This window comes from Tachypleus tridentatus, chromosome 7 (assembly GCF_004210375.1).
Source record: "Tachypleus tridentatus isolate NWPU-2018 chromosome 7, ASM421037v1, whole genome shotgun sequence".
NCBI classification, from domain to species: Eukaryota; Metazoa; Arthropoda; class Merostomata; order Xiphosura; family Limulidae; genus Tachypleus; species Tachypleus tridentatus.
In genome coordinates, this window is record NC_134831.1 from 2,791,344 (window position 1) to 2,803,568 (window position 12,225).

Genomic DNA, 12,225 nt, shown 5'->3' on the forward strand with positions numbered 1-12,225 from the left:
TATAATTTATTATTTTGGATGAACAAAATAACGACGTATTCTTCATATTCAAATATATATTTTCAACAAGGAAGTTGTATTGGAATATGGACATATATACAGACACAATAATAAGTGTAAAACTCGTATTTATTTTTGAGGAAGACCTCCTAGTCGCTCAGTGGTAACTTTTGAAGGTTTATAAAACTAAAACCTAGGAGGGCATAGCACAGACAGCCCAAACAAATATAATTTGGTGGTTTTTTTTCTGATTTGCTTCTCATTTAAAAAATGCTACACAATGAATAAAACTGACTTACTTTCAGTTCTACATACACTAACGCGTCGTGAATAAAGCTGATGTACTTTTTCCCAGTACATTTTTGCCTCATGTAACATTTCTAAAAATATTTAACATTAAAATCACACAAACTAAGTGACGGTACTGAATGAATGGAGGGGGATAAAGTCTGAAAAGTTATGTTAAGCCTAACTCCCTCATTACGATGTTCGTTTCTCAGCTATTAACAACGTACAAAGTTCGAATACTGATACAAGCTCACAACGTGAACGATACGTACTTACATTAAAATATAAAATAATTTTGTTATTCAACTCACAATATTCAGGTCATGATTGCACATGCCATTTCCAAATGTTTCTCTCTACGGACTAACTGACAGTAAATCAATTACGTCACCCTCTACGGACTAACTGACAGTAAATCAATAAAATCAATCTACAGACAGAAGAGAGTTTGCTGAAACTGTGAAGGTAAATTCTGTTTCCTTAACACAAAGCTACGCCAGGTGTAACTCTCACCACACATGTTTTAGAATTGTAATCTATCAAGCTTATAGCTGAGCAACTGGGAAGAATGACAGAAGTGTTGTCAATTACATACTAAAAACTTAAAAGCAGCATAATACAAGTACATTCGCCCTTATTTCTTAATATATATCGTTCTGTGAGTTTTTCAACACCTCTTTTATTGGGCTCGGCATGGGCAGGTGGTTAAGGCACTCGACTCGTGATCCGAAGGTCGCGGGTTCGAATCCCCCATCATACCAAACATGGTCGCTCTTTCAGCCGTGGGGGCGTTATAATGTAACGGTCAATCTCACTAGTCGTTGTTAAAAGAGTAGCCCAGGAGTTGGTGGTGGGTGGTGATGACTAGCTGCCCTCTTCCAAGTCTTACACTGCTAAATTAGGGACGGCTAGAGCTCGTGTAGCTTTACGCGGAATTAAAAACAAGTCAAATCTTTTTATTGAATTTTGTGACGTATTAAAGCTTGTGTTTCTAGCCTTCCTTTGCCACATTTCTTTGCACGATTCACGTAAAAGATTTCACGTGAAGACATGTGAAAAATATTTATTTCTCATCCTTCGTTCGAGCCATCTTTCTCTTTAAGAGAATAGTTTGTCTTATTTTTCCTAACTGATAACGTCTGTTCAGTGTTCAGTGCACGTTTGTATTATCGATAAAAATTATAAACTGTTCTACTCTTACTAATACCGTGACATTTAAAAGATATTGATTAAGAAATACAATGTCTGATAGATAACATTTGGTAAGCTTCGTACGGTTGTATTTTTGATAACGTTCGAAGCGTTACAATACATACTACACATTTCATGGGTTTGTTAGTTATACTTTTAAAGTTAAACGTTAAATTCATCGTTAGGATATTCGACTTTTACTGTTTCTTTATTCGCTTAGATCTCCCCCCTTTCTTTTAGACTGATTGGTAAACTCAGTGAATCTGAAAACGATTCCAAGTTATCCTTATATAAATTTGTGCTTTTAGATCCACCCATGTTTTTGACTAATTAATAAGCTAAGTAAATCCTTACATGCTTATCGCGTTGATATTAAATCTCTAATAATTAGCATATCAAGTTTGTTTTTCGTACCTGATGTGTCCACGTTTCCTGGTTTTCACAGTATGTAAACTGTATAGATCATCAATCACTCACGAATCGGTAGACCTACAATTTATCTCTCTCTCTGTCTCTCTTTGGAATTTGCAAGTTTAATTTAGTTTCACACAAACAAGAAGACAACGATGTTTTTTTAAAGTTCAACATGGTAAATCATCTCCATGTCAAATTAGTCGGATGTTAAACATCACAGGATACAAGTACACTATACCTGGCTTCAAAATCACACTTTTGTTTTTGTTGCTGTTTGCATTTCAGTTGACACTATGAATCAGACTCTGTGTTTTCAAGAGGAAAGAACAGTTTTCGTTGCCTGGTGTCATAAAGAAATATGCTATTCCTTACTTAAGTACTATAGGACCTCACGAGTTAAAAGATTTATGAATACTAATTCTCTTCTGTTCCGATATTATATATTTTTAAATCTGTGATACTGTTTTTTATTCTGTTTGATAATGAAATCTCTTCTTCAAAGCATGACTTCATTGTGATTAAATTTTAGATATCTCTAAATAATGTTATTCTCAGTTATATATAAAGCACAACATAAAATGTATATCTATATACATGTTTCACTGGTTTCTAAATATTACGTATGTAACACTGAACCAATGCAGGCTAAGTAATTTTAATACCAGATAAAATGAAGCTGTTATTGTATTTTAGTAAAGACATCGTTGTTGAAGCAATAAGGTAATCATGTGGTGTCGAACGCGGCCTAGCAGTTAACCTGCTAGACTGTAGAGCTGTGTGTCCCTTGTTCGAGTCCCGCTACCGCCAAACGAAAAAATCACAATTACTTAGACCGTGAAATCCCAATATTCGGCCAGCCAAGACCAACTAAAGAGGTGGCAATGGCTGATGATTAGGGTCGAAAGGTTCAGATTGACAAATTTATACGTTTTCTTATGACTGAAAGTGTTTACAAGATCCAGGACTGTCGATCCAAGGTTTCGTGGTTCGCGTTCTGTTACCTCTTTAAAAAAAAGTAAAATTATGCTCTTCACTTTGTTGCCATAGGAGCATTATAAGAGTGACGTCACATCTCGTTATTCGATTAGAAGACCACGATTTGACAATGGGTGGTGTTGACTAGCCGCCTTCCCTCTAGTCCACTACTTCAACATCAGGGACAGCTAGCGTAGATATCCCTTAAATAGGTTTTAGCGAAATTCAGTATAAAGGCGAACCAAAACAAATAATACCTTAAATGTGAATAAATTACTAAAATATGTCGTCGATTCTCAGGCAGCCTCGAAACATTGTTAACTTTAATGTGTTTTACATTATTGGCTTCGTGTATTAATTTAAAGCCAAACTAAGTATCCTATGTTGGTTAAGCCTTGTATATCTTTTTGGGATTAAGACCGAAAACGTTGCTAACAGTGAGGATATTTAAATTAAGAATCAATACATTCTAATCATTTTGTAATCAACTTCACAATTTAGATCACAGGGCTAACCTATGCCCACAGTGGAAATCATCTGTATATTGTATAGTGTAAGTCCACAAATGATTGTTCAACACACTTTAAAAGTTATCGGTTTCACGATTTCAGCTTTCACGAGTACTATATAGAATTGTTTTGAATTATTCACTGTTTTTGATCTTGTTGTCTTAAAATTTGTAACAATCAGCTAAACCAGCGTTGTGGAGTTCGAATAACATTTAATAACGGTATATTCTTCTCCACTGATCCAGTTGTCACGTATCATTTTAATTTTCACGTATAATAAAACTATTTTTAAATAGCCAAGAAAGTAAATAATAATACACCAGAAACTGTTACGAATTTGCTGTAAAAAAAGGTACATCATGAAAGATTTCTTCCTTTACTATCTTTCGTACATGAAACGTAACAAACACGTATGACTATCATTATTGTGAAACATCTACCAATGAAGGGAGCTTGATATTATATTTATATAAAGAATACCAATAAGAAAAGATAACATATATGTCGTATTTTGCAAGTTACCAAATATCTCCTGGTGGTTAAGGTTCTCGATTCACAGTCTGTGTCTCGCGGGATCGTAACCAGACGCGGAGCACACTGTTGTTCACCTTTTCAATCGTTGAGGTACTGTAATGTGAAAGTCTTTGTTGATAAAGACTAGCCCCAAAAGTTAGCGGAGGGTATTATCGGCCGTTTGTCTGCATAGACCAAATTTTATAGTTTAAGTTTTAGTTCGTTTTGAAAAGACAAAAGTTTGTAAGAGAGACAAGGCAGTGTTTTCTTCTTTGTGGTCAGTAACCTTCTCCCTTCCTATATCTGCAAAACATATTAACTACATACTTGTTTTTAGATGACCTTAGCCGTAAGGATCTATTTACACACTCATTGTCCTATAAAACTGAATTTCATTGCCTTATTCACAGAAACAAATAAAAGTGTAAACTAAGGTTAGTTCAACGTTCGCCGAGAATACAAATTTTACACATCTGGCGAATGAGGCAATTGGTTATTTTCTCTCTCTACATTCTTAAGCTCTATGTTTCAAGCTATCTGATTGGCTATGTTGTAAGCTTATTGAATATTCAACAGGGTATCACCATATTAGGCAGACACGAGCGAAGCCAACGCGGTCGCTCAGTTGTCGAGTCTGGTTCAGCCTGCGTAACGTTTGCAGCGCATGTAGTGAGTTACAAGGGCATGGACACTCAAGTTGCACTCTTGTAGACTGCGTTTCTCGATGTTGTGGACTTAAATGCATGCACGATAACAGCATACTGGTTATTTTAAGATGTGTTCTTGAAGCTAGGGAAAATGTCGAGGCTATACCTGAAACACGTACTTTGTAAAGCTATGGTTTTTATTCATAGAGGACAACGAAGAATACGAGAAAAAATTCTTTGGAAAACCCTGATCTTGGCCACGCTTGCTGCCGTCGCTCAAGGTAGGCTTGTCCAGCTTCGTGAAACTGAGCTTCCAAACAATTCGATCATTAATAACCACTCTAAGAGCAATTCAGTCGAATGCATATTTTCATAATACGTTATGTAACAGAATAAGAGTTATTAACTGGAAACATCTGTTGTTATCTTATATCTCTTGATTAAATTTATAAATTATACATGGTATAACTTAGACTAGATACGTCAATTAAAGTATAGTTATGAAATAAGTATTAGTGGCTTTCTCTCTTTCATAAGATGGTATAAGTTTAGTCTTATTGAAAATATTAAAAATATTGGAATAATTACTATTGAAAAATATGAAACCAGTGTGTTAAGGAACACTGTGCTATCTGTGTTTAAACTACACCATATATTAAAGATGATGATATAGAAAACGCTTAGACCACTAATACGTCGTATCCCAATCTCCTGATGAGTCCTAGTATTTGTCGAAAGGACTCATTGGTACTGTATTAGCAGAAATTAAATATTCTTCTCTGCTCGCATTATTATAATTTCTATTGTGTGTTCAATATATATACAAAACACGCGATATGAGAGCTATTTATCTTAGTGTCCCTCTGGCGGTCGATTTGTCTGTATAAGTACAAATATGCTTGTATTATTACTATGACGCCGTACAGCAAGAAAAGCCTCAAGAAAATGCGGATGGATTTGATATATAGAAACAAAGGAGAAAAGGTGACACCACAGGTTTGTAAACAAATTATCGTGTAGTCTGAAAATTTCTTAACAACTGATCCGAACATACATACAACTAAATGCCATCCAGTTATTCTGTCCTATTTTTGTTTTCTTCCTCACATTCATCTGGATTTTGCTTGAAGTCACAACTAAGTACGATGTCTGTTTTCTTCCTCACATTCATCTGGATCTTGTTTGAAGTCACAACTGAGTACGATGTCTGTTTTCTTCCTCACATTCATCTGGATCTTGCTTGAAGTCACAACTGAGTACGATGTCTGTTTTCTTCCTCACATTCATCTGGATCTTGCTTGAAGTCACAACTGAGTACGATGTCTGTTTTCTTCCTCACATTCATCTGGATCTTGTTTGAAGTCACAACTGAGTACGATGTCTGTTTTCTTCCTCACATTCATCTGGATCTTGCTTGAAGTCACAACTGAGTACGATGTCTGTTTTCTTCCTCACATTCATCTGGATCTCGCTTAAAGTCACAACTGAGTACGATGTCTGTTTTCTTCCTCACATTCATCTGGATCTTGCTTGAAGTCACAACTGAGTACGATGTCTGTTTTCTTCCTCACATTCATCTGGATCTCGCTTGAAGTCACAACTGAGTACGATGCTAATTTCAGAAAACAAAACAGATTCTGGGATTAAATAAATCGGAAAAAAATAATTTACTTTATACCCCATCGATATGGGATGTTTTAAAGGAGTTTGTTTAAGAAAGTTAGTCACAACTGAAAAGTGCAGTCGTCCTAAGAAACAGACTTTAAGTAGTAAACAAACTAAATGGTTTGCTTTAGAATTAAAGGATGAATAAATATGTTCTATCGCTACAGTTATTTTAGTAGGTTTGTGTTTATAAACCAGAATAATGAGAAAAAAAATATTTGTCTGCTTTCTTAATAGAAAGCTTTTATGTTATTCCCAACACCGTTACTACAGATGTGTTAATTATTTTCAAACTTTTGTTCAATCCAACCAATTCAAACCAACTTTATTTTACCCATTATTCATTACTATATAAAATGCGTTTATTATCATTAAGTGTTATTAATAAATACTTTAGAGCACTTCCAGGGTTAATACAGTTTTAGAAGAAACTATAGGAAAGAAAGATATAAATTCTGTTTAAATCATGGTCTGTGAAGTGTCTTGTCAACGTATATTCGCGAAATGAATTGTGTTCAACGAATTTTTTTTCTTTGTGTACCTGTTACAAGCACATCTCCTTGTAACATGTATAGAAGTTGTCAGGTGTCAAAGTAAAAACCTCTGTAAACTCTCGAATCAGAACATATCACGGCTGATTACCGTATACACATCACGTGATAGTCTAAGTAATGTACTCAGGACTCCATTTATAAGCACGTGATTCAGAGACTAAGTAGTGTTGTTTCCAACAATCAGAGCATTATTTCTTTATATGTGTGAGGAAGTAACAATAAATGTTCATTATTTTAAAACAAGCTTGTTTTATATAACTACTATTTCCGTGTGAAACTAAACCTGCAATTTATTTAGACTTGTTTAGTTTCTGTCTAACTCAGAACCAACACTAACAGCTTACTTACACTTTTCAGTTTCTGTTTAACTGAGAACCAATACATACAGCATACTTACACATCTGAGTTTTTGTCTAACTCAGAACCAATATTAAGAGCTTCATCAACTTTTTTTAGTTTCCGTCTAGCACAAAACTAAGACATAATACTTTAGTTACATGTCGCTGGTATAAATAAAAGTTTTTTTAACTTCGATTAAAAAGTATATATCTTATTCCTTCAGTACCATTTCAACATTTCCATTAAATTGTTTTAAAAAACAATTGATATATAAATAAAACTTCGTGCAGTGAACTAAATTCTCTCTCAGCTATTTATTTCATTTCTACCAGATGGAGCCGCAATTATATCGTTATTTTTTCAAGATTAATCTCGGCTCCAGCGATGGATACAACTGTGTTTATTATTACAGTAAAAAGTTAAACACTTCTCTTGTGTTTATTTCATACTCTTCAAATTACAGTCAACATTTCTGATTGTGATAACATTTTCTGTACATATTAATGCTACTTTTATTTAACTTCTCCTTTTTTTATGACTCGTATGTTGTTAGGACTAAGCAACCAACAAAGTCACGAACCCAAGTTCTATTTGGTATATGAATAGTTTAGAAACTTGTGTTTTAAGACCAAATTGGGTCTATTAAGATGTCCAATTTGTAGGCTTAAAGTAATATAGTAACCTCATAAGTTGTATCTTATATGACTTACTGTAAAGATGATTTTTTTTCACGTGTGTTGGTATCCATGAGCCACATGTGACTGGCTTTACTACAGTAACTTCTGATATGATAACAAGAAACTGTCCGACGGTATAAAAAGAGATATCTTATGAAAGACTTATGGCCGAAGATGAGTGGATAAAAGTCCCTGAAATGGAGCACATTTCCACTTTCTTATAATGTAATTAGTATCCAATAAGATAATCACGGATTTAAGACAAAAAAATAGAAGGTATGGGAACATTATCGAACACTGACCGTTAGAAAATGTTTGTTTCTTCAATTGGTATTCTCAGCTAGTACAAATAAACGAAAATATTCGTGCATATGGTTCTATGTATCTTTTAACAGAAACTTTCAACAAGAACAAACAAGGAATTCAGTTTTTCGAAGATTACTGGCATTTCTTGTGTTCCTCCTCCCTTATAATCCTTCTGTTCGTTGTTAATTGCAAAGCTACCCAAGGGGCTATCTGTGCTGTGCCCGCTAGAGGAATCTAAATCTGATTTTTAGCATTATGCGACCTCTGACTTACTGCTCAGCCACTTTGGTGGAGGTATGTTTTGTTTTGTTTTTTTAATTTCACGCAAAGTTACACGAGGGCTATCTGCGCTAGCCGTCCCTAATTTTGCAGTGTAAGGCTAGAGGGAAGGCAGCTAGTCATCACCGCCCACCGCCTACTCTTGGGCTACTCTTTTACCAACGAAGAGTGGGATTGACTGTGACATTATAACGCCCCCACGGCTGAAAGAGCAAGCATGTTTGATGCGACGGGGATTCGATCCCGCGACCCTCAGATTACGAGTCGAACGCCCTAACCCACCTGGTCATGCCGGAACTGGGTGGAGGTAAGAAGCTCCATTTTGAAATTCAATAACGACAGTTATAACAACAACACGTTTTCGTGACTTGCGGATCATCTAATGCGGTCCATCTTAAACTCTATAGATAACGTAAATGTCTGAGATTATAAGACGGGCCCCAGAAGGAATGAGATCACAAACATTTTAATTTTCCCGACACAAGTAACATACCAAATCACAAACACTTGCATTCTTGGAATGTTTTATAAATAAGCGAAAATTGGGGTCAGGCGATCTCAATTTTCATTGTAGAGAAAAATCCGACTTTGCTGAGCGGCTTTCCACTCTCAACGCTAAAATCCGGGATTCGATACTCGTGGTGTGCAGAGCACAGATAACCCATTGTGTAGCTTTGTGCTTAGCTCAAAACAACAACAACGTTCCACCCTTATAAAAAAAAAATCTGTAGCTATACCACATACGTATTTCACTTACTAACTTAGCCGGTAATAATACAAAGTTCATACTAATATGTACACGTGCCTTATTTTGATTCGCTAAATTTTTGTGTTTTTTTCTGAATGATGATTCAGTTTTTATAATCACTTTCAGGTTGTTTTCAGGTTGATATGTTTGCGGGTTGGATAATTTTTTCTCAAGTTTACAGTTTTATATGAATATAGTTGATGACATGATAACTAATTATTATTGGAAAATATTTGAATATTTGTGGACATGAAAGTTTACTATTCAAGTAACTGGGCATTGTTTTAAATGTAGTTGATTTCCTGGACTTAAGGAACAGTGTTTTATTCGCTGAAAATATCCTCAGGCTCTTTAGGGTACGAAATTGACTCGTACGGTGCACGTGTGCTCGAGCCAGCCCATTTCTCACTGCTATTTACTGACGCTGACATATGGGTGTCAACTGACACAGTGCACTTGAATTTGGTTATAATTCTAATAGGAATTATCCTAGCTCACTGAGGGGATATCAGTTTTTAAAATAAATCACCAGGACTGCTTGGTTTAAAAAGTTTTACGATTTTTACGATTAAGGCACCAATTGCAAATAATTAATTTAATCATCAGAGTTATTAAGAGCTACAGGAGAAATTTAAGATAATTACTATATAGATCAGACGTCAAGTTAAAAGTAACGTACGCATTAATATAAACAGTCCAATGTGTAAATAATTAGCTATGAATTCTGAATGTTATACGTCAACACATCATAAAAAAAAAAGGCAACTTATAACGAAACATCTGTACCCTCGCGGATAGCGATAATTTCAGTGTGTAACCCTAAATTGTTAATTGCGAGAACTAATCACATCAGGAACGCATGTTAACTGTGTATACTGGTAGTTGCGATAACGTAACTAATTTTATAGTGCAAAGACTCACTTCAAAAATTATTAAGTTCGTCCTGTGTAACGATTCCCTCTTCAAAACATTAGAGTGATGACTCATACCTGAAAACTTTAGAGTAAGCGCTCTCTTCCAAAGCATTAGTGTAAAGGGTCATTTCGAAAACATCGGTGTGAAAACTTACTCCTGTTAACATTAGACAAAGTCCTACTTCTCAAAACATTAGAGTGATGACTTATCCTTGAAAACATTAACATGAAATCTAACTCCTGGAAATAGTAAGACGAAGTCTCACATCTGAAAACATTAGCGTGAAGGCACACTTCTAAGTACATTAGTGCAACGATTCCCTCTTCAAAACATTAGCGTGAAGGCACACTTCTAAGTGTAACTCCAAACAGTGCAACGTGTTCATGTTAACATCTTTTCGCGAAACGCTAGGGTAATGGATTGGAACACTGCATTTTAATAACCTACCCTTACATGTAACAGAGTATCTATACACAGACTTTTTATGAATGTCAAGAAGTATCGAAAGGGACTGTATCTTATAACTATGTCTCCACGTTCTTGTACACACTTCCCTTGCTATACATTTAATAAACTTACGTTTGTTTATCTTATCACGTGTGTTTTAAAGATTGGAAGGCTGTTTATCAGATGTCATCAGTTCTGTTTATTTTTGTTGTGACTCTCTGAATCTAGTTTTGAGTTATAAGACATCTGGTTTTAGTGTAATCGAAACCGATGTTGTGATTCGTAGCCTGGAGGTAAACTGTTATACAAGAAATAGAAGATGGTCGCAAGCTACTTATTTTCATGTAAGGATGTTCACATGTGTCGCAAACCTACCTTTGTTCGGCATGGCCAGGTGATTAGGACGTTCGACTCGCAATTTGAGGGTCTCGGGTTCGAATCCCCATCACACCAAACACGCTCGCCCTTTCAGCCGTGGGAACGTTATAATGTGACGATCATTCCCACTATTCGTAAGTAAAAGAGTAGCTCAAAAGTTGGCGGTGGGTGGTGATGCCTAGCTGCCTTCCATCTAGTCTTACACTGCTAAATTAGGAACGGCTAGCGCAGATAGTCCTCGTGTAGCTTTGAGCGAAATTAAAAAACAAAAAACATTTCAACTGAGTCTCACAATTCTGATTGTGCTCTTCTAAAACGCCACGTGGGTTAAGGCGTTCAACTCATAATACTAGGGTCGCGGGTTCGAATCCCCGTTGCACTAAACATGCTCGCCATTTTAGCCGTGGGGGCGTTATAATGTGACGGTCAATCCCACTATTAGTTTGTAAGAGAGTAGCCCATGAGTTGGCGGTGGGTGGTGATGACTAGCTGCCTTCCCTCTAGTCTTACACTACTAAATTAGGGACGGCTAGTGCAGATAGCCCTCTTATAGCCTTGTGCGAAATTAAAAAAAAAACCTTCTAAAACATGGTTTTTCTACAAACTCATTGAAAAGTTTTTCATACTATTACAAACGTTAAGTTCATGTATAAATGTATATTTGTGTGGTTTAAATTATAGAATTAGTTTTTAAACCTTCCTCATAAAGTTTCTGAGTAAACTAGTTTTTAAAGAAATACATCTGACTGTCTTACCAAGTAAAGGGAGAATTGTGGAGAGATGCATTCTGCTATGGGAGATTGCGCATGCGTCAGCCTTTGTGTATGCGTGACCAAATGAAATGAATGACCAGAACTACAGAAGTTTCGTTAATAGAAAAGCAAGGTCAGAATAAGGGGAGATGGATGCTGATCGCAGTTTGCCTCTCCCTTTATCACGCGCTGTTGCAGGGGGGGGGGATGCTGAAAAGGCAAGGTGCAATATTATACAGAAGAGCGTAAAAGATAATGGAAGATACCATTATGCGAATAAAGGTTAAAATCAAAATACGGGTCTTTTATCTTTACCCAGTAATTAAACCTCGTGTATGTGGGGGGTTTCTTATAGCAAAACCCCATTGGGCTATCTGCTGAGTTAACCGAGGGGAATCGAAACCCTGATTTTAGCGTTGTAAATCTGAAGACTTGCCGCTGTAACAGAGGGGGACCTCAAACCTCCTAGATTTAAGAGACATATTCTAGCGATTCAAGTGAAACAAGACTTGTTTAAAAAAAGTGTAAAATTAACTGTTTTAACTTACTATTGCAAAATCCCGAAGCAATAATGTTATTATTTTATGAAACAATCTTTGAAATCTAGACGAAACATCAACTTCTGAAT

The 12,225-nt window shown here is 35.8% G+C and overlaps 1 protein-coding gene across 4 annotated transcripts in view; it reads left to right on the forward strand.

The window, feature by feature from the left end:
* The first annotated feature begins 4,477 nt into the window (after positions 1-4,477).
* The window catches only part of LOC143255003 (neogenin-like), a 144,532-nt gene continuing 136,784 nt past the window's right edge, over positions 4,478-12,225 (forward strand). For 3 of the 4 annotated variants that reach the window (XM_076509973.1, XM_076509974.1, XM_076509985.1), the window contains exon 1: positions 4,478-4,818. Coding sequence is in view for 3 of the 4 variants with exons in the window: in XM_076509974.1 (XP_076366089.1) it covers positions 4,689-4,818 (130 nt within the window). In the remaining variant the exon portion in view is untranslated. The remainder of the gene's footprint in view (positions 4,819-12,225) is intronic. The other variant, XM_076509979.1, reaches the window with a different exon arrangement.